This window comes from Coenobita brevimanus, chromosome 93, assembly GCF_032717465.1.
Source record: "Coenobita brevimanus isolate Jiangsu-jjx chromosome 93, ASM3271746v2, whole genome shotgun sequence".
Classification (NCBI taxonomy): domain Eukaryota; kingdom Metazoa; phylum Arthropoda; class Malacostraca; order Decapoda; family Coenobitidae; genus Coenobita; species Coenobita brevimanus.
Window position 1 is genome coordinate 14,371,265 of NC_137046.1, and position 23,139 is coordinate 14,394,403.

At 40.6% G+C, this 23,139-nt stretch overlaps 1 protein-coding gene across 1 annotated transcript in view; it reads left to right on the forward strand.

The window, feature by feature from the left end:
- Positions 1-23,139, forward strand: part of LOC145412368 (uncharacterized) — a 417,977-nt gene that overhangs the window by 25,363 nt on the left and 369,475 nt on the right. Inside the window, exon 2 of the mRNA XM_080282257.1 lies at positions 480-808. Within this exon, the coding sequence (XP_080138383.1) occupies positions 480-808 (329 nt within the window). The remainder of the gene's footprint in view (positions 1-479; positions 809-23,139) is intronic.

Genomic DNA, 23,139 nt, shown 5'->3' on the forward strand with positions numbered 1-23,139 from the left:
TCATAAAGTACAAGAATATTAAACTACCCTACGCGAAGTACAGTGTTACCTTTCACGGTTTTTACTGTATTTAATGATGAACTATGGTCATTTCTACATGATAAACAACATTATTATCTTCTTGTTTGATCAGATATGCAAAGTTCTGAAAAAAGCGCTTGTTATAGGGTATATCACATATAAAGAAAAAAAAAGATAAAAAAAAATAACAGTTCAAATCCCTCATAAGAGTACATGTTTTTGAAACTCCATTGTTGAGGAAGCTCCCAAACATCTGTGCCTAAGCGATTTATTTTGTGGATATGGATATCTTTTCGTATGTTAGCCTATTTATGCATGGAATGGCGATAGTGAAAGGATTTATGTACCACGGAAGAGGAGATACGGTGTAATAAATAAATTGTTTAGGAAAAGGTATTAGTGAGCTTCGCTAACCGACAGTAATACGGTCCATAGTGTAGCAGGGCTTCTTTGTATAGCATCTAGGAGAACTATGGACAACTGATTGGGATGAAGATAAGGTAGTCTATGGCTACTCTAATACTCCAGCAGACTTCACCTTCATGTATGAAGTGTACCCCTGGCACCATTGGTCGATATGGAAATGTGGTGGTGGTGCAGTTATCTCAAACTTTGCTGCTGTTGGTTTTGTGACCCCAGTCTCATTTGGATGTAAAACCGGTGGAGTGCAAGCAAAAGATGCTGTTCTCCTGCAGTCCATATTCTGCCTTCAGGGGGATAGCGAGGGGGCACAGAGACATTTGCATAACCTGACAGAGAATCTGGCTGCTTATATCAGTGCCACGACGTGAAGGCGTCTCCATCGAGCACCTCTTTGATAGTATCGTTCGAATGGGTGATACGAGTGAGATCACTTTTGGCCTGGTGAAGTTTGGCCAATACTATGTACTGAACTAAAATTGTGTTATTTCGGGGACGATTAAAAGTTACGCAGATGTTATACACATCACTGAAAAGCTGACTCAGCAGCCACCGAGTGATGCTAATACTGATGATGACGATAACCAAACTTGGTGGAAGAACCGAAGGATAGAAAAGGGTGAAGTTATTCAAATTTGAGAACACTCGGTCAAAGTTGAAGGTCACAGGGCAAGAAGAGTATGCGTTCAGTCCTAAGTTGAGTGGTTTTGGATCAAACTTAGTAGAGCGATTTAAGGAAAACTGAGGATGAAATTTTCTCGTTATCAAAACAATAGGTCAAAGATGAAGGTCAAAAGATAAGGTCATAATAACCACTTTTAATCTGATTTGTGTAAAATTTGGCTAATGAGTTGCTGGTCAAGTAAGTGTGGAGTACTGTGGTTATCAGAGCAATCAGTCAGTGGCCATGGGTTTACATATAAGGGGGGGAGAAATAAGGTTCTTTCACACGACCAGTCGGCACCTGTCGTGTTCCTCATTATAAGGCACGGTTACGAATATTCTATTAACAGTGGATCAGAAAGTGTTATTTTCCAACACTTTTTTCATTACCATACTTCAGAACCATAGTTAACACTGACGTGGACGAACCTTTCGACTGATGGTACGGCCTAAGTTTACCATTTTCTGATTGCACTCTCTGATTGCCTTTTTTTTTTTTTTTTTTTTTTTATAAAAAGAAACAGCTCTTTGAGCAAAGAAAAGGGAGAAGGACAGATACTGAGATACCGTATCACAGAAATCTGGTAAACTGAGAATATGCACGGATGTACATACGTAATAAGACAGAAATTTGATGGTTAGAATAAATGAGTGAGAGATTGATAGGAGTTAGGTAAAGGGATAATCATACATACTATACACAGTCAGAAGGATCTGTAAGGTTATAATGTGGACGTAAACGACTGAGAGCCTGTTCCTGTACAGAAACAATGACGAGAATGCATTGTTAACCGTGAAAACTTTCTACTCAATCTGCATAATAGATTGCTTTAGTTTAGAGTATCATTAAATATGTGCGTTTTATGTTTACGGATATAATATTTTGTTGCATAGTTTTAGCAAAATCAGGGTAATAAAACTTGCCATTATTTCATTCCTGCAGTTCGCTTTGTTAATACTTACCCATCATTACACTTATTTACTTAAGCGTTTTAGATGGATACCATAGCATTCAACAACATGAGACAGTCGAAGAGTGTAACACGCTCTTGGTACACTTGATCTAGAGACCCGTCCACAAGACAAGTACACACTTGTCTTTCTGGAGTATGGTACTGATAAAATGATGGAAAATAAATTTGTTGAGGAAATTGCGTGAAACACCGTATGGGTTGTAGGCAACTTTAAATATTATGCTTGCTCTCTAAACATTAACCCCTCCAGTACTAGAATCAATTTCTAACTGAATAATATCGTCTAAACACCCTCTGACGATGATTATGGTGTTGGCTGAGGTAAAATAGACAAAACAAAACCTAAACAGACTGAAATGATTAATGCGTTCAAGGCAGCAAAGCAGTAAAATGAGATAGTTTTGACCTGTCTGACTTCTCTTATGTCACCCGTCTGAACAACACTGTATGATGTTCGTCGTAAGTCTATGGTAGTGAAAGGGTCTGAATTCTCTTCATTTCAGAGCATTTACTCTAGAGTGACGGACACTCAGTCTTCAGCTTGGTTGATGGCCAAGTGTAATTGCACTACTGAGTCGTTTTAGCTGGTAACTAAGGAGACTTTCTCCCCCTCGTAAATATAGCTAATCAAGTTTAATGGAACTACCACGAAAGAATTAAATTATGATAGTGACCCAGTTCCGTGAGATGAAAATAAACCGACTATTCAGTAAAAAGCTGGATTCACACCATATCTGATGCTGGTAAAACATCGATCATATGAATTAGGTAATATTATCTCACCGTACTGCATGCAGCTTTATACGATAGACTGTTTGAAATATAATGGGAGGACGTACTCGTCAGAGTTATTTAAAATCAACTCGAATGCATTTTTTACCCGAATGTTGGTGCTTGTGTTGTAGCTTATATATATTTTATATGTGTGGGAGGGAATGATTCATTGGCCACTAAATATCTCTTTGTGAATCTTTGGTTTTATAAGGCTTCATTACCTGGTTTAAGCGTACATAGCTCTGTAGGGCAGTGGTTCTCAAGTGTGGGTACTCGGATGCATATTAAATTGCCCGTAAATTTCCGTATATGTTTGTCTTTCTTTACACACACACACACACACACACACACACACACACACACAGAGTAAAGAGTTTTTAGTATTCGCAAAAAATATTGATGTGAATAACGTATTTATAAGGCTGAATTTTCATGTTCTGCCCCGTCACACGTCTATCTATCTATCTATCTATAGCCCGACGCCCTAATCCCGCAAAGGGTGGCCGCAGACAAAACGCCTCCAAGTCACTCTGTCACCCACCATTTGACTACCCTCCCCCCAACTCACCCCCCCCTCCCTCATATACCTCTCAACTCCATCCCTCCACCTCATCCTCGGTCTACCCCTCCCTCTCCCTCCCTCCACCTCACCTACATACACCCTCTTAGTCAATCTTTCATTCTCCATTCTCTCCGTCACACGTACTGGTACTAATGGGCAGCCCTCGCTGACTGTATACAAATATCGAGTTAGGCAGATAAACATTCTGTGACTACAGTGCCACTCGAAACTCCAGATAATTCTAATGAACCTGTTAAATGGAAATAAATTATACACAGGTTAAGAACTTACGCAACCCGAATATTTCTACTTTAGCAATGAATTTAGCAGTGTTCTGTTTTTCATGAAAAGAGGTTTGTTTTAGGCGTCCAGCAATTATATATATGAAGCACAGTACCTAATCATTTTTTTAAAAATGGCCAGTCTAGTTTCCAGGTATTTTTCAAGCATTTTAGTCCAAGCTTCATTTGATACAGCAAAGCTATAAAACTTTTAACTGTTGTTTCGCTCTGGAGGCCAAAGGAACAAGGGCTACACAGCTGTATAAGATTGGCGTCATCGGGCACACAACATTTTAAAAGTTGTGAACTGTTCGTTTAAGGGATAAAGCCTCATCCAGGTGTTATTTTCTGGTTATTACCAGTGCTACACAGCTGAGAGGAAGCCCTTCATCCTAAAAGGTTAGAGAATATTTCGATTAGCCGGGTAATAGCTTCTCACAGGGGGGTTGATTATAATAGAACTGTTATTGAATCTAAATGTTTTACATACTAGTTAGGTCATAAATTCAGTTTTGTTAATGGCCAGAGTCACATTCAGTGCAGGGATATGTTGTGGGTGTATTATTATTGTTACGATATGTACCGGTATGTATGTATTATTATTATTGTTATTATTATTATTATTATTATTATTATTATTATTATATTATATTATTACTTTGAGTGTGGGTTACGTGTGCAATGTGTGTTTATTTTTTTTTATAATTTATTATTTGGTGAATAAGTTTGGGAGAGTGTGTAAGAACGGAATCTAAAGGTGAATGTAGGGAAGAGTAAAGTGATGGTCTCCGAGAGAAGTGAAGTCAGTGAATGTACAGTGAGATTGGATGGGGAGGAAATGAAGAATGTGAGTGCATTTAAGTACTTGGGTAGTGTGATGAGTAAGGATGGAAGTTTAGAGGGTAAAGTGCTAGAAAGAATGCAGCAGGGAAGAGAGCTTGCTGGTTCCTTTAAAGTAGTGATAAGAAACAGGGACGTGAACATGGAAGTAAAAAAGCTACTACATGACAGTATTCTGATATCAACTCTAACGTATGGAAGTGAAGCATGGACCTTGTTGGAGGGACAGAAGTCAAGAGTGAGAACAGTGGAAATGAATTATTTGTGAGGAGCATGTGGAGTCAATGGAGAGACAGACTGACAAATGAGGAGGTGAAGGAGTGTTGTGGTGTGGATGTGGATGTGATAGGAAGTGTTAGGAGAAACACATGAAGGTGGTTTGGCCATGTGGAGAGGATGGAGAGTGAGAGATTGACGAGGAGAGTGTATGTGAGTGAGGTGGAGGGGGGGAGAGGGAGAGGGAGGCCAAGGATGAGATGGAGGGATGGAGTGGAGAGGTATATAAGAGAAGGGGGGGGGGGAGCTAGGAGAAGGCAGTGAAATGGCGGGGGACAGAGCGACATGGGGGCGATTTGTTTGTGGTCACCCGTTACGGGATTGAGGCGTCTGGCAGCAGATAGATAGATAGATAGATTAATATTTTTTGACTTACAAGTTGCAGGCAGGATTCCAGCAGGCAGGAAAGGTCTGGATGATTATGGTGATGATTAGTGGACGTAGTATTACTGTGCTGTCTTTGTTTTGGAATGGGAATACTTTTTATGAATAATGAAGAATTGCAAACTAACAATATAATCCACCTTATATATTTCGCAACCCTGAACAAAAATCAATAAACATTACTGGTAGTGTAGATCAGCATTTTCTGTGGAGGCAGACTCACATGCTGACCATCTATTTCTCACTGTTAGACATGATGCAGGCGACAGTGAGAAGTATTATGGTCAGAATGTGACCCAGTGAAAAGACATGTTCTTATTTCAACATTACTTCAAACGTACATAATCGGACGATTCTCGTCAGAATAAGTCTGGTTCCGGCCTTGGTGTGTGTGCACTCTAAGGCTGTTCTCAGAAAAGGACGGATAGTTGAAGCATTGATCGGGCGAGGAATATAAGAACAAAATAAAAATAAAAATAAAAAGTGCGGGGATGGGGAAAGCGGGTTGCTGCTGCCTGATATTTGAGCTTGGCTATTTTCCGAACCTGCAATGCTATTTAACGAACATTCTTCCTTAATTGCCTCTTGTTTGTAGCGTCAGCACCGCCACTGCAACCTTTGTCCTAATTTATGGTAACTGTCGAGGCGTAATTAGTGCAGTGTGTGGGCGTTTGGTGAGTGTGGGTAATGGGGTAGTGTCCAATTACTGTGTTGTCAGAGAAGAGTGTATAGTGGTTTTAAAGAGTGTGTAGTTGCTGTAGCGTGGCTTTAAGGAGTGTGTATTGAGTGCAGTGAATGTGTTGCGGCTGTAGTATGTGTTTAGTGGCTGTACTGAGTGTGTAGTGACTGCAGAGTGTGTGTAGTGACTGCAGGGTGTGTGTGGTGGCTGTAGTGAGTGTGTATTTGCTGTATTGAGTGTGTAGTGCCTGTACTGAGTGTGTAATGACTGTAGTGAGTTTGCAGTGGCTGTTGTGAGAGTGTAGATGCTGTATTGTGTAGTGATTAGTGTGTTGTGCTTGTAGTGTGTGTGCATTGGCTGTAGTAAATGTGTAGTGCCTGTAGTGAGTGTGTAGTGGCTGTAATGAGTGTGTTGTGGCTGTAGTGAGCGTGTAGTTGCAGTACTGTGTGGTGGCTTTGGTGAGTTTGTAGTGGTTGTAGTTAGTGTCCAGTGGCTGTAGTGAATGTGTACTGGCTGATGTGAGTGTGTAGTGGCTGTAGTGAATGTGTAGCGGTTGTGATAAATATGTAATGAATGTTAGGACTTTGTAATTAAGGAGTATGTAGTGAATGTAAGGAAAGTTGAATAAATCAGTCGTGTGTAAAGGAAAAGGAGTGTGTGTGTGTGTGTGTGTGTGTGTGTGTGTGTGTGTGTGTGTGTGTGTGTGTGTGTGTGTGTGTAGACTTTCACGCAATTTACTTTATGTGTGGACTAAGTGCTGTGTCTCAGTATGTAATGGTGTGGCTCGCATGAAAAACCTATCTATCTGTCTACTGCCAGACGTCTTAATCCCGTAAAGGGTGACCACAAACAAAGTCGCCACCATGTTGCCCTGTCCCACGCCATTTCACTGCCCTGCTCCCATCTTACACACCCTTCTCTCATGTAAATTGCATGAAAAATGTTTACTGAATTTAAGATAGACCTAGACGTAATGCTTATGAAGCCAGAGGGAGATGGAATGACAGATACAGGGTTATTACGGTAAGGTATATAAAAACGGCATTATACATTTGGCAATTAGCCTAAGTACTGGCTTGTATTATTGTGGTTCCTGTAAGTGGATGAGAAGGCTGGGATGGGAAGGTAGAGTCTTTGTAGGGTGGAGAGGTGTTCAGCAGTGAGTTGATTAGTGTAATAGTGATTGAGTGAGTGACAGGAAGGAGACTGCAGTGTATAAAAATGTGTGTAATAAAACGGTACCCGGACCCATACCGCTAACTTGCTGTAGTTGCTTAAAATTCACTGATATATTGGTACTGTATGTCGTAATGTACAAGGAACCGATAATGTACCACTGCAGAATAGAACAACTGTATCTAGATTCTCATAAAGTACAAGAATATTAAACTACCCTACGCGAAGTACAGTGCTACCTTTCACAGTTTTTACTCTACTTAATGTAGAACTATGGTCAGTTCTACATGATAAACAACATTATTATCTTCTTGTTTGATCAGATATGCAAAGTTCTGAAAAAAGGGCTTGTTATAGAGTATATCACATATAAAGAAAAAAAGAAAAAGAGATCAAAGAAAGCAGTTCAAATCCCTCATAAGAGTAACATGTTTTTGAAGCTCCTTGGTTGAGGAAGCTCCCTAACACCTGTGCCTAAGCGATTTAATTTGTGGATATGGATATCTTTTCGTATGTCAGCCTATTTATGCATGGAATGGCGATACTAAAAGGATTTGTGTACCACAGAAGAGAAGAGTAAAATGTAATAAATAAATTGTTTAGGAAAAGGTGTTACGGAGCTTCGCTAACCGACAGTAATACGGTCCATAGTGTAGCAGGGCTTCTTGGTATAGCATCCAGGAGAACTACGGACAACTGATTGGGATGAGGATAAGGTAGCCTATGGCTACACTAATACTCTAGCAGACTTCACCTTCATGCATGAAATGTACCCCTGGCACCGTTGGTCAATATGGAAATGTGGTGGTGGTGCAGTTATCTGAAGCTTTGCTGCTGTTGGTTTTGTGCCCCCAGTCTCATTTGGATGTAAAACCGGTGGAGTGTAAGCAAAAGATGCTGTTCTCCTGCAGTCCATATTCTGCCTTCAGGGGGATAGCGAGGGGGCACAGAGACATTTGCATAACCTGACAGAGAATCTGGCTGCTTATATCAGTGCCACGACGTGAAGGCGTCTCCATCGAGCGCCTCTTTGACAGTATCGTTCGAATGGGTAATAGGAGTGAGAACACTTTTGGCCTGGTCAAGTTTGGCCAATACTATGTACTGAACTAAAGTTGTGCTATTTTGGGGATGATTAAAAGTTACGCAGATTGGAAAGCTGACTCAGCAGCCACCGAGTGACGCTAATACTGATGATGACGATAACCAAACTTGGTGGAAGAACCGAAGGATAGAAAAGGGTGAAGTTATTCAATTTTGAGAACACTCGGTCAAGGTTGAAGGTCACAGGGCAAGAGTATGCATTGAGTCCTAACTTGAATGGTTTTGGATCAAACTTAGTAGAGCGATTTAAGGAAATCTGAGGATGAAAATATCTCGTTATCAAAACAATAGGTCAAAGATGAAGGTCACAAGATAAGGTCATAATAACCACTTTTAATCTGATTTGTGTAAAATTTGGCTAATGAGTTGCTGGTCAAGTAAGTGTGGAGTACTGTGGTTTTCAGAGCAATCAGTCAGTGGCCATGGGTTTACATATAAGCGGGGGAGAAATAGAGTTCTTTCACACGACCAGTCGGCACCTGTCGTGTTCTTCATTTTAAGTCACGGTTACGAATATTCTGTTAACAGTGGATCAGAAAGTGTTAATTTCCAACGCTCTTTTCATTATCAAATTTTAGAACCATAGTTAACACTGAGGTGGACGAACCTTTCGACTGATGGTACGGCCTAAGTTTACCACTTTCTGATTGCACTCTCTGATTGCTTTTTTTTTTTTTTTTAATAAAAAGAAACAGCTTTCTGAGCAAAGAAAAAGGAGAAGGACAGATACTGAGACACCGTATCACAAAAAACTGGTAAACTGAGAATATGCACGGATGTACGTAATGAGACGGAAATTTGGTGGTTAGAATAAATGAGTGAGTGACAGATTGACAGGAGTTAGGTAAAGGGATAATCATACATACTATACACAGTCAGAAGGATCTGTAAGGTTATAATGTGGACGTAAACGACTGAGAGCCTGTTCCTGTAGAGAAACAATGACGAGAATGCATTGTTAACCGTGAAAACTTTCTACTCAATCTGCAAAATAGATTGATTTAGTTTAGAGTATCATTAAATCTGTGCGTTTTATGTTTACGGATATAATATTTTGTTGCATAGTTTTAGCAAAACCAGGGTAATAAAACTTGCCATTATTTCATTCCTGCAGTTCGCTTTGTTAATACTTACCCATCATTACATTTATTTGCTTAAGCGTTTTAGATGGATACCCCAGCATTCAACATGAGACAGTCGAAGAGTGTAACACGCTCGCTGTACACTTGATCTAGAGGCCAGTCCACTAGACAAGTACACACTTGTTCTGGAGTATGGTACTGATAAAATGATGGAATATAAATTTGTTGAGGTAATTGCGTGAAACACCGTGAGCATTCTAAGCAACTTTAAATATTATTCTTGCTCTCTCTAAACATTAACCCCTCCAGTACTAGAATCAATTTCTAACTGCATAATATCGTCTGGGCACCCTCTGACGATGATTATGGTGTTGGCTGAGGTAAAAAAAAAAAAAAAAGCAAAACTAAACCTAAATAGACTGAAATGATTAATGCGTTCAAGGCAGCAAAAGAGTAAAATGAGATAGTTTTGACCTGTCTGACTTCTCATATGTCACCCGTCAGAACAACACTGTATGATGTTGGTCGTAAGTCTATGGTAGTGAAAGGGTCTGAATTCTCTTCATTTCAGAGCATTTACTCTAGAGTGACGGACACTCAATCTTCTTCAGGTTGGTTGATGGACAAGTGTAATTTCACTACTGAGTCGTTTTAGCTAATAACCAAGAATACTTTCTCCCCCTCGTAAATATAGCTAATCGAGTTTCATGGAACCACCACGAAAGAAATTATGATAGTGACCCAGTTCCGTCAGATGAAAATAAACCGATTATTCTGTAAAAAGTTGCATTCACACCATATCTGATGCTGGTAAACATCGATCATATGAATTAGTAATATTATCTCACCGTACTGCAAACAGTTTTATACGATTGACTGAAATATAATGGGAAGACGTTCTCGTCATAGCTATTTAAAATCAACTCGAATGATTTTTTTTTCCCGGAGTGTTGATTTTTCTGTTGTAGCCTGTGAGTCGAATATTTTTTATGTCTGGGAGGGAATGATTCTTTGACCACTAAATTTTTTTTTGTGATTCCATGGTTTTATAAGCTTTCATTACCTGCTTCAAGTGATATAACCATGTAAGGCAGTTTTTCAACCGTGGCTACTCCGATGCATTATTATATTGTCCGTAAATTTACGTATAATTATATTTGTCTCTTTATGAGCGCGCGCACCCAAGCACGCACGCACGCACGCACGCACACACACACACACATACACACACACACACACACACACACACACAGTACAGAGTTTTTAGTATTCGCATAAAGTACTGATGTGCATAACGCATTTACTAGGCTGAATTTTCATGTTCTGCCCAGCCACACGTCCTGAAACTGATGGGCAGCCCTCGCCGACTGTATACAAATATCGAGTTAGTCAGACATAGATTTTGTGACTACAGTGCCACTCGGAACTCCAGATAAATCTATAAACCTGTTAGATGGACACAAATTATATACAGGTAAAGAAATTAACGCCACCCGAACAGTTCTATTTTAGCCATGATTTTAGCAGTGTTGTGTTTTTTCATGGAAAGAGGTTTGTTTTATGCGTCCAGCCATTATATATATATGAAACACAGTACCTAACCATTTTTTTTTTTTAATTGCCAGTCTAGTTTCCAGTTAATTTTCAAGCATTTTTGTTCAAGCTTCATTTGATACAGCAACGTTATGAAACTTTTAATTGTTGTTTCGCTCTAGAGGCCAAAGGAACAAAGGCTACACAACTGTATAAGATTGGCGTCAAAGGGCACACAACATTTTAAAAGTTGTGAACTGATCGTTTAAGGGATAAAGCTTCACCCAGGTGTTATATTCTGGCTATTACCAGCTACACAACTGAGAGAAAGCCTTTCCTTCTAATAGGTTAGAGTATATCTCGATTAGCCGAGTAGTAGCCTCTCACAGGGGTGTTGCTTATAATAGAAATGTTATTGAATCTAAATGTTTTACATATTAGTTAGGTCATAAATTCAGTTTTGTTAATGGCCAGAGTCACATTCAGTGCAGGGATATATTGTGGGTGTATTGTTATTATTACGGTATGTATATATGTATGTGTGTATTATTATTATTATTATTATTATTATTATTATTACCATTTATTATTATTATTATTATTATTATTATTATTATTATTATCATTATTACCATTTATTATTATTATTATTATTTTTATTATTATTATTATTATTATTATTATTATTATTATTACTATTATTTTTATTATTATTATTATTATTATTATTATTATTATCATCATCATCATCATCATCATTATTATTACTGTGAGTGTGGGTTACGTGTGCAACGTGTAATTTTTTTTTTTTTATACTTTATTATTTGATGGATGAGTTTGGGAGAGTGTGTAAGAAATGGAATCTAAAGTTGAATGTAGGGAAGAGTAAAGTGATGATCTTCGAGAGAAATGAAGTCAGTGAATGTACACTGAGATTCGATGGGGAGGAAATGGAGAATGTGAGTGCATTTAAGTAATTGGGTAGTGAGATGAATAAAGATGGAAGTTTAGTGGGTAAAGTGCTTGAAAGGGTGCAGCAGGGAAGAAAGGTTGCTGGTTCCTTGAAAGCAGTGATAAAAAACAGGGAAGTGAGCATGGAAGTAAAAAAGCTACTACATAACAGTATTGTGATACCAACTCTAACGTACGGAAGTGAAGCTTGGACCTTGTTGGAGGGACAAAAGTCAAGAGTGAGAGCAGTGGAAATGAGTTATTTGAGAGAAGAATGTGGATTCACATGAACTGACAGATTGACAAATGAGAAAGTGAGGGAGTGTTGTGGTGTAGATGTGGATGTGATAGGAAGTGTTAGGAGAAACACAATAAGGTAGATTGGCCATGTGGAGAGGATGGAGAGTGAGAGCCTGACCAGGAGAGTGTATGTGAGTGAGGTGGAGGGGGGGAGAGGGAGAGGGAGGCCAAGGATGAGATGGAGGGATGGAATGGAGAGGTATATGAGAGAGCGGTGTGTGAGCTGGGAACAGGGCAGTGAAATGGCGGGGGACAGAGCGATATGGAGGCGATTTGTCTGTGGCCACCTCTTACGGGGCTAAGGCGTCTGACAACAGATAGATAAATAGATAGATTATTATTTGTTGACCTCTAAGTTACAGGAAGGATTCCAGCAGGCAGGAAAGGTCTGGATGATTATGGTGATGATTAGTAGACGTAGTATTACTGTGCTGTCTTTGTTTTGGAATGGGAATACTGTTTATTAATAATGAAGAATTGCAAACTAATAACATAATCCACCTTGTATATTTCGCAACCCTGAACAAAATTAAAACAATATTACTGGTAGACTAGATCAGTATTTTCTGTGGAGGCAGACTCCCATGCTGACCATCTATTTCTCACTGTTAGACATGATGCAGGCGACAGTGAGAAGCATTATGGTCAGAATGTGACCCAGTGAAACATGTTCTTATTTCAACACTACTTCAAATGTATATAATCGGACGATTCTCGTCAGAATAAGTCTGCTTCCGGCCTTGGTGTGTGTGCACTCAAAGGCTGTTCTCAGAAAAGGACTGATAGTTGAAGCATTGATCGGGCGAGGAATATAAGAACAAAATAAGAATAAAAATAAACAGTGCGAGGATGGGAAAAGGGGGTTGCTGCTGCCTGATATTTGAGCTTGGCTATTTTCCGAACCTGGAATGCTATTTAACGAACATTCTTCCTTAATTGCCTCTTGTTTGTAGCGTCAGCACCGCCACTGCAACCATTGTCCTAATTTATGGTACCTGTCGAGGCGTAATTAGTGCAGTGTGTGGGCGTTTGGTGAGTGTGGGTAATGGGGTAGTGTCCAATTACTGTGTTGTCAGAGAAGAGTGCGTAGTGGTTTTAATGAGTGTGTAGTTGCAGTAGTGTGTAGTGGCTTTAGGGAGTGTGTATTGAGTGAATTGAATGTGTTGCGGCTGTAGTATGTGTTTAGTGGCTGTAGTGAGTGCGTAGTGACTGCGGAGTGTGTGTGTGGCTGTAGCGTGTGTCGAGTTGTGGCAATGAGTGTGTAGCGACTGTAGTGTGTAGTGACTGTAGTTAGCGTGCAGTGGCTGTAGTGAGTGTGTAGTGGCTGTGTGTGGTAGCTGTAGTTCCGGGAGTGTAGTTGTGTGTGCAGTGGCTGTAGTGAGTGTGTAGTGGTTGTAGTGAGAGTGTAGTGGCTGTAGTAAGTGTGTAGTAATTGTAGTGAGTGTGTAGTGGCTGTAGCGAGTGTGTAGTGACTGTAGTGAGTGTGTAGGTGCTGTGATAAATATGTAATGAATGTTAGGACTTTGTAATTAAGGAGTATGTTGTGAATGTAACGAAAGTGGAATGCAACGAAAGTTATTTTTCAAGCATTTTTGTTCAAGCTTCATTTGATACTGAAAGGCTATAAAACTTTTAACTGTTGTTTCGCTCTGGAGGCCAAAGGAACAAGGGTTACACAACTGTATAAGATTGGCGTCATCAGGCACACAACATTTTAAAAGTTGTGAACTGATCGTTTAAGGGATAAAGCCTCACCCAGGTGTTATATTCTGGTTATTACCAGTGCTACACAGCTGAGAGAAAGCCCTTCATTCTAAAAGGTTAGAGTATATCTCGATTAGCCGAGTAGTCACCTCTCACAGGGGTATTGCTTATACTCGTAATAGCACTGTTATTGAATCTAAATGTTTTACGTATTAGTTAGGTCATAAATTCAGTTTTGTTAATGGCCAGAGTCACATTCAGCGCAGGGATATGTTGTGGGTGTATTGTTATTGCTACGGTATGTATGTATGTATGTATGTATGTATGAATGTATTATTATTATTATTATTATTATTATTATTATTATTATCATTATCATTATTATTTTTTTTTTTATTATTATTATTACTTTGAGTGTGGGTTACGTGTGCAATGGGTGTTTTTTTATATAATTTATTATTTGGTGGATAAGTTTGGAAGAGTGTGTAAGCACGGAATCTAAAGGTGAATGTAGGGAAAAGTAAAGTGATGGTCTTCGAGGAAAGTGAAGTCAGTGAATGTACAGTGAGATTCGATGGGGAGGAAATGGAGAATGTGAGTGCATTTAAGTAACTGGGTAGTGTGATGAGTAAGGATGGAAGTTTAGAGGGTAAAGTGCTAGAAAGGGTGCAGCAGTGAAGACAGCTTTCTGGTTCCTTGAAAGTAGTGATAAGAAACAGGGATGTGAGCATGGAAGTAAAAAAGCTACTACATGACAATATTGTGATACCAACTCTAACGTACGGAAGTGAAGCTTGGACCTTGTTGGAGGGACAGAAGTCAAGAGTGAGAGCAGTGGAAATGAGTTACTTGAGAGGAGCATGTGGAGTCACATGGAGAGACAGACTGACAAATGAGGAGGTGAAGGAGTGTTGTGGTGTGGATGTGGATGTGATAGGAAGTGTTAGGAGAAACACATGAAGGTGGTTTGGCCATGTGGAGAGGATGGAGAGTGAGAGACTGACGAGGAGAGTGTATGTGAGTGAGGTGAAAGGGGGAAGAGGGAGGCCAAGGATGAGATGGAGGGATGGAATGGAGAGGTATATGAGAGAGCGGTGTGTGAGCTGGGAACAGGGCAGTGAAATGGCGGGGGACAGAGCGATATGGAGGCGATTTGTCTGTGGCCACCTCTTACTGGGCTAAGGCGTCTGACAACAGATAGATAAATAGATAGATTATTATTTGTTGACCTCTAAGTTACAGGAAGGATTCCAGCAGGCAGGAAAGGTCTGGATGATTATGGTGATGATTAGTAGACGTAGTATTACTGTGCTGTCTTTGTTTTGGAATGGGAATACTGTTTATGAATAATGAAGAACTGCAGACTAATAACATAATCCACCTTATGTATTTCGCAACTCTGAACAAAAATCAAATAACATTACTGGGAGAGTAGATCAGCATTTTCTGTGGAGGCAGACTCACATGCTGACCATCTATTTCTCACTGTTAGACATGATGCAGGCGACAGTGAGAAGCATTATGGTCAGAATGTGACCCAGTGAAACGACATGTTCTTATTTCAACACTACTTCAAACGTATATAATCGGACGATTCTCGTCAGAATAAGTCTGGTTCCGGCCTTGGTGTGTCTGCGCCCCAAGGCTGTTCTCAGAAAAGAACTGATAGTTAAGCATTCATTGGGCGAGGAATATAAGAACATAATAAGAATAAAAATAAACAGTGCGAGGATGGGGAAAGGGGGTTGCTGCTGCCTGATATTTGAGCTTGTCTATTTTCCGAACCTGGAATGCTATTTAACGAACATTCTTCCTTAATTGCCTCTTGTTTGTAGCGTCAGCACCGCCACTGCAACCTTTGTCCTAATTTATGGTAACTGTCGAGGCGTAATTAGTGCAGTGTGTGGGCGTTTGGTGAGTGTGGGTAATGGGGTAGTGTCCAATTACTGTGTTGTCAGAGAAGAGTGTGTAGTGGCTTTAATGAGTGTGTAGTTGCTGTAGCGTATGGTGGGTTCAGGGAGTGTGTATTGACTACAGTGAATGTGTTGTGACTATAGTGAGTCTGTATTGACAGCAGTGAGTGTGTAGTGGCTTTAATGAGTGTGTAGTTGCTGTAGCGTGTAATGGCTTTAATGAGTGTGTAGTTGCTGTAGCGTGTAGTGGCTTTAGTGAGTGTGTATTGACTGCAGTGTGTGTGTGGTAGCAGTAGAGAGTGTGTAGTTGCTGTATTGTGTAATGACTGCAGTCTCTGTGTTGTGGCTGTACTGAGTGTGCAGTGGCTGTAGTGTGTGTAGTGGCTGTAGTGTGTGCGTAATGGCTGTAATGAGTTTGTAGTGGCTGTATTGAGTTTGTAATGGCTTTGATAAATGTGTAATGTTAGGACTTTCTAATTATGGAGTATGTAGTGAATGTAAGGAAAGTGGAATTGATCAGTCGTGTGTAAAGGAAAAGGAGTGTGTGTGTGTGTGTGTGTGTGTGTGTGTGTGTGTGTGTGTGTGTGTGTGTGTGTGTGTGTGTGTGTGTGTGTGTGTGTGTGTGTGTGTGTGTGTGTGTGTGTGTGTGTGTGTGTGTGGATTTTCAAGCAATTTACTTTATGTGTCGACTAAGTGCTATGTCTCAGTACGTAATGGTGTGGTGTGCATGAAAAACCTATCTATCTGTCTACTGGCAGACGTTTTAATCCCGTAAGGGTGGCCACAAACAAAGTCGTCTCCATGTTGCCCTGTCCCACGCCATTTCACTGCCCTTCTCCCATCTTATACCCCCTTCTCTCATATGTAAACTGCATGAAAAATGTTTACTGAATATAAGATAGACCTAGACGTAATGCATATGGAACCAAAGGGAGATAGAATGACAAATGCGGGGTGATTACGGTAAGGTATATAAATAACGGCATAATACATTTGGCAATTAAGTACTGGCTTGTATTACTGTGGTTGCTGGAAGTGGATGAGAAGGCTGGGATGGGAAGGTCGAGTATTTGTAGGGCGGAGAGGTGTTCACCAGAGAGTTCTTTAGTGTGGTGGTGATTGAGTGAGCGGCAGGAAGGAGTTTGTAGTATATAAAAATGTGTGGAACAAAAACGGTACGTGCGCCGATACTGCTAACTTGCTTTAATTACTTAATATTCACTGATATATTGCTACTGTATGTCGTAATGTCCAAGAAAACGATAATGTACCACTGTAGAACAGATGAGAACAATAATTATCCATACCGGTAGTCTCAGTAGGATGCAAAAATAGTAAACTACCCTATGCGAAATATTACCTGTCAGCGTTTTTACTGTGCCAGAGAAAGGGACGGGGGATGGAGTTATCCTCGTACCCTGAAGATTGGGTCTATGAATGTGCGTGGATGTAGTACAATTGAGGCTAAAAGGGAGGAGATTGGGAGAATGTTTGTGAGAAGAAAGTTGGATGTGTTAGCTTTGAGTGAAACGAAGATGAAAGGGAAGGGGGAATATATGTTTGGAAGTGTGAATGGAAGATTGTCAGGTGTTGATAGAGGAAGGGCAAGAGAAGGTGTGGCCTTGTTAGTGAGTCCGGAAGTGCAGCAGTGTGTGATTGAATGGAAGGAGGTATCATCGAGACTGATGTGGGTGAAAGCGAAATTTGAACGTGAGTTGTGGGTGTTTGTGAGTGCATATGGGCCTGGTAGTGAAAGGGATGAACAAGAGAGGGAGTCTTTCTGGAATGATGTTGATGAGTGTCTGCAGAGTTTTGGAGCGAATGTGAATGTGGTAATGATGGGAGATCTGAATGCTAGAGTGGGAAATGTAGCAGTTGAAGGCGTAGTTGGTATGCATGGTGTGCCTGGAAGAAATGAAAATGGGGAACGAATGATAGCGATGTGTGTTGAGCGAGAGATGGTGATTGGGAATACGCTGTTTGAGAAGAAAGATATTTATAAGTATACATGGGTGAGACAGGAGGGTGGAAGGGTTGTTGATAGAGCCTTGATGGACTATGTGGTTGTGTCTAGGAATGTAATAGGAAGATTGTTGGATGTGAGAGTTCTGAGAGGGGAGGGTGGAGGTATGTCTGACCACTACCTGGTGGAGGGAAAGTTAAGAGTAGGTAAGAGATGGGTGAGAGCTAGGAGGGTTAGGTGTGGCAGGGAGGTTTTGAAAGTGAGTGAGTTGGATAAAAGAGAGAAAAAGATAGAGTATCAGGAGAAATTGAAAGATGAGTGGAACGCAGTGAAAGATCGGGAAAATGGCAGTGTGGAGGAGGAATGGCAGTTGTTTAAGAGTGCTGTGGTGGAGCATGCAGAAGAGGTGTGTGGTGTGAGACGTGTGGGTGGTGGTGTAAGAAAAGGAAGTGAATGGTGGTGCGAGGAAGTAAGTATGGCTGTGGCTGAGAAGAGACGTGCATATGAAGTGTGGCTACAGAGGAAGGATGAGATGTCATATGAAAGGTATAAGGAAAAGAGGAATAGAGCGAGAAGGGCTGTGCGTGATGCTAAAGTGGCAGCAGATGAGAGGTGGGGTAGGCGGCTGACAGAGAATTTTCAACAGAATAAGAAAATGTTTTGGAAGGAGGTGAAAAGGGTGCGAAAGGGAGAGTCTGGGAAGGAAGAACGAGTAAAAGCAGAGGATGGAAGGATGTTAATTGAGATGGATGCAGTAAGGAAGAGATGGGCAGAGTATTTTGAAAGATTGTTAAATGTAGAGGAGGAAAACGTGGATGAGATTGTGGCAGATAGAAGGGTGCAAGGAATAAATGTGTTGGGAGAGTTGAATGATTCTTTGATCACGAAGGAGGAAGTGGAGAAGGCAGTAAAGGAGATGAAAACAGGGAAAGCTGCAGGTATGGATGGGTGTGCTGTGGAATGCCTGAAGGGTGGTGGAGTGACTATTGTTGACTGGTTAGTAAGATTATTGAATGTGTGCTTTGAGAAAGGTATGGTGCCAATTGACTGGGCAAGTGCTTGTGTGGTCCCGTTGTATAAAGGCAAGGGTGATAAGTATGAATGTACTAGCTTTAGGGGTATAAGTCTGTTGAGTGTTGTAGGTAAAGTGTATGGTAGAGTGTTAATTATGAGAGTTAGAGAGGGTACAGAGGGAGTGATTAGTGATGAGCAGTGTGGCTTTAGGAGAGGGAGGATGCGTTGATCAGGTGTTTGCTGTGAGACAAGTGTGTGAAAAGTATTTAGCGAAAGGCAAGGATGTGTTTTGGGCATTTATGGATTTAGAGAAAGCGTATGATAGAATTGATAGGGAGGCTTTGTGGACTGTTTTAAGATTGTATGGACTTGATGGTAGGTTACTAAAAGGGGTGAAAAGTTTTTATGTAAATAGTAGAGCGTGTGTAAGAGTGGGAAATGCTGTGAGTGATTGGTTTCCCGTGAGAGTGGGGCTGCGACAGGGATGTGTGATGTCGCCTTGGTTGTTTAATATTTACATGGATGGTGTTGTAAGGGAGGTGAATGCAAGAGTTTTAGGTGGTCTGAGTCTGGTAAATGTTGATGGAGGAGAGTGGAATCTGAAGCAACTGCTGTTTGCAGATGATACTGCATTGGTGACTGATTCAGAGGAGAAATTGAGACAGTTGGTAGAGGAGTTTGGAAGGGTGTGTGAAAGGAGGAAATTGAAAGTAAATGAGAATAAGAGTAAAGTGATGAAGTGTACGAGGTTGATAGATGGTAGGGGGATGAATATAGTTTTGAATGGTGAGTTGCTTGAGGAGGTAGATTGTTTTAAATATCTAGGGTCACATGTTGCTGTGGATGGAAGAATAGATGCAGAAGTGAAGTTTAGAATTAATGAAGTAGGAAAGGTGCTGGGAGGAATGAAAAAAGTGTTTAAATGTCGTTCGCTTAGAATGGATGTAAAGAGAAGGCTGTATGAGGGTGTTGTGGTACCGACTGCGTTATATGGGGCTGAAACATGGAATATGGGTGTAGCAGAGAGGAAAAGTTTGAATGTAATGGAGATGAGATGTCTGAGGAGTATGTGTGGAGTGACGCGTATGGATCGAGTGCGAAATGATGAAGTGCGAAGGAGAACTGGAGTTGTTCGGGAGATGGCTGGTAGAGTTGAGCAGAGGGTGTTGCAATGGTTTGGGCATATGGAGAGAATGGATAATGAGCGATTGGTGAAAAAGATAACTAGATCTGATGTGAGAGGTGTAAGACTGAGAGGAAGACCACGAATAGGATGGATGGACAGTGTGAAGAGAGCGCTGGATGCGAGAGGGATGTCTGTTGAGCAAGGAAGAGTGGCTGTGCGTGACAGAAATAAGTGGAGAGAATTTGTGAATGAATAAGTGATGACGCAGCCCTGAGGGGATATTCTCCCGCATTTGGTCTGATCAGCTAGTCAGGTCAGGTGCGGGTAAGGGGATGGGTCTGTTATGATGTGGCAGGGGTAAACCAGTTCTGCTGTCGGGCCCTGCTGTGGATGTCACTGCTTGCATTGCGCAGTTGACCCTTGTGCGGTGTGATGCGGTGAGGATCTGTCCGTTCTCCCCTTTGGGGCTAAGATGCGAATGAATGTGTTTGAATGGATGAGTAAATGGAGAGTGAGTCGTCCTGTCTCGGCTACCTCCCTTTCCTTGGGGGAAGCAGCCTTGGTATATAGATAGATAGATAGATATGTAGAACTATGGTCATTTAGAAAGTTACGTATATTCTACTGTACATGATAAAATCAATGTTTTTTATCTTCTTGTTTGATCAGATACTCAAAGTTCTGAAAAAGCGCTTGCTATATGGCATAACACAAAGAAATAAAGAAAGAAGAAATAAAATAAAACACTACAAGTCCCTGATAAGACTTAGGCTACATGTCTTCATAGGTCATTGGTTGAGGAAGCTCCCTAACACCTGTACCTAAGCGATTTCTGTTGTGGATATGGATGTTTAATATCTTTTGTGTGTGTTATTTATGCATGGAATGGCGATACTGGTAGGATTTATGTAACACAAAGAACAATAAGGCGTAATTAATAAAATAAATTGTTTAAGAAAAGGTGTTAGGGAGCTTCCATAACCAACGATAATACGGTCCTTAACGCTGTAGGGTTTCTTTGTATAGTATCTAGGAGAATTATGGACAACTTATTGGGATGAAGATAAGGTGTGGCTACACTAATCCTCTAGCAGGCTTCACCTTCATACAGTGTACTCCTGGCACCGTTGGTCAATATTGAAATGTGGTGGTGGTGCAGTTATCTAATCCTATAGCAGGCTTCACCTTCATACAGTGTACTCCTGGCACCGTTGGTCAATATGGAAATGTGGTGGTGGTGCAGTTATCTCAAACTTTGTTGCTGTTGGTTTTGTGACCCAAGTCTCATTTAGATGTAAAAACCGGTGGAGTGTAAGCAGAAGTTGCTGTTCTCCTGTAGCCCATTTTCTGTCTTTAGGGTGATAGCCAGCGGGTGCAGAGGCATTTGCATAACCGGGCAGAGAATCTAGCCAGTAATATCAGTGCCACGACTTGAAGGCATCTCCGTCAAGCACCTATCTGATAGTATCGTTCAAGTGGGCGATACGAGTGAGAACACTTTTGGCCTGGTCGTGTTTCGCCTAGACTACAGTATTTACAGAACTTAAACTGTGTTGTTTCGGAGACGATTAAGAGTTACCCTGATGTTATACATATCACTGGAAAGCTAACTCAGGCTGACACAAAGTGATGCTGATGCAGATGTTGACGATAGCCAAACTTGGTGGAAGAACCGAAGGATAGAAAAGGGTGAAGTTATTCAATTTTGAGAACACTCGCTCAAAGTTGAAGGTCACAGGGCAAGAGTATGCGTTCAGTCATAAGTTGAATGGGTTTGGATCAAACTTGGTAGAGCGATTCAAGGAAATTTGCGGATAAAATTTTCTCATTGTCAAAAAAATAGGTCAAAGATGAAGGTCTCAAGATAAGGTCATAATAACCACTTTTAATCTGATTTGAGGGAATATTGGCTAATGAGTTGCTGGTCAGGTATTGTGATTTTCAACGGAATCAGTCAGTGGCCATGGGTATATATAAGAGAAAAAGTAAGGTTCTTTCACACGACCAGTCGGCACCTGTCGTGCTGATCAGCGTTAAGGCACGGCCACGAGTATTATAGTAACAATGGATCAGAAAGTGTTAGTTTTTTCCAACACTTTTTCATTACCATGCTTCAGGACCATAGTTAACACCGACGTGGACGAACCTTTTGACTGATGGTACGGCCTAAGTGTAACACTTTCTGACTGCACTCTCTGACCGCTTTTTTTTTTTTTTTTTTTTTTTTTAACAAAGAAAAAAAAAGCTTTCTACTGTAAGCAATGAAAAGGGAGATGGACGGATACTAAGATACCGTATCACAGAAAACTGGTAAACTGAGAATATGCAGGAATGTACGTAATGAGAGAGAAATTTGGTGAAATCTTACATAGAACAGTAAATAGATAGAATAAATGAGTGAGTGACAGATAGAAAGGAGTTAGGGAAACATATGAACATATGCACCGTACACAATCAGAAGGCTCTGTAAGGTTATAATGTGGATATAAACGACTGATAGCCTGTTCTTGGAGAGAAACAATGACGAGAATACATTGTTAACCGTGAATACTTTCTACTCAACCCGTATAATATATTGCTTTAGTCTAGAGTATCATTGAATATGTGCAGGGAACTGTTTTATGTTTATGGATATAAAATTTGTCGCATGTTTTAGCAGAAGCGGGTTATAAAACTTGCCATTATTTCATTCCTGCAATTCGCTTTGTTAATATTTACCCATCATTACATTTATTTGCTCAAGTGTTTTAGATGGATACCACAGCATTCAACAACATAGGCAGTCGAAGAGTGTAACAAGCTCTCTGTACAGTTGATCTAGAAGCCCGTCCGCAAGACCAGTGAACACTTGACGTTCTGGAGTATGGTATTGATAGAATGATGGAAAATAAATTTGTTGAGGAAACTGCGTGAAGCACCGTGCCGGGTTCTATGCGGCTATTTATAGCGTCATTCGTCACCATGCTTGGAAACTGACGAGTGGCACACCTGACCATGATAAGCGCCTGCTGACAGTGTGGAAGGAACTTATGGTCGAATTTTGACACTGTCCTGTGCTTTTGATCTCTGATTCATTTAAAAATCGGGTTACTTTATTCTTACCTGACTCTTAACCTAACCATCAAGGTTGTTTCAAACAGAGAAGAATTTTGTGTGACCTTGACCTCTGATTTATTACTGTTGACTGTATAGTATCGTGCTTCGCTTTTCTTAAATCCTCCGCCAAGTTTGATCCAGTTCAAATCAAACCCATTATAAATCTACATCCAACCGATGATAAGTTCGAAGTTATTAAATATGCATAAGTCCCGTTTCTCTCCTTTGCTGGTTAGTAAACCGAAGCGGAATGGTGTTCTGCTGGCTGACGGAGCATGAGATAAAAGTGATGTTATGGCACTG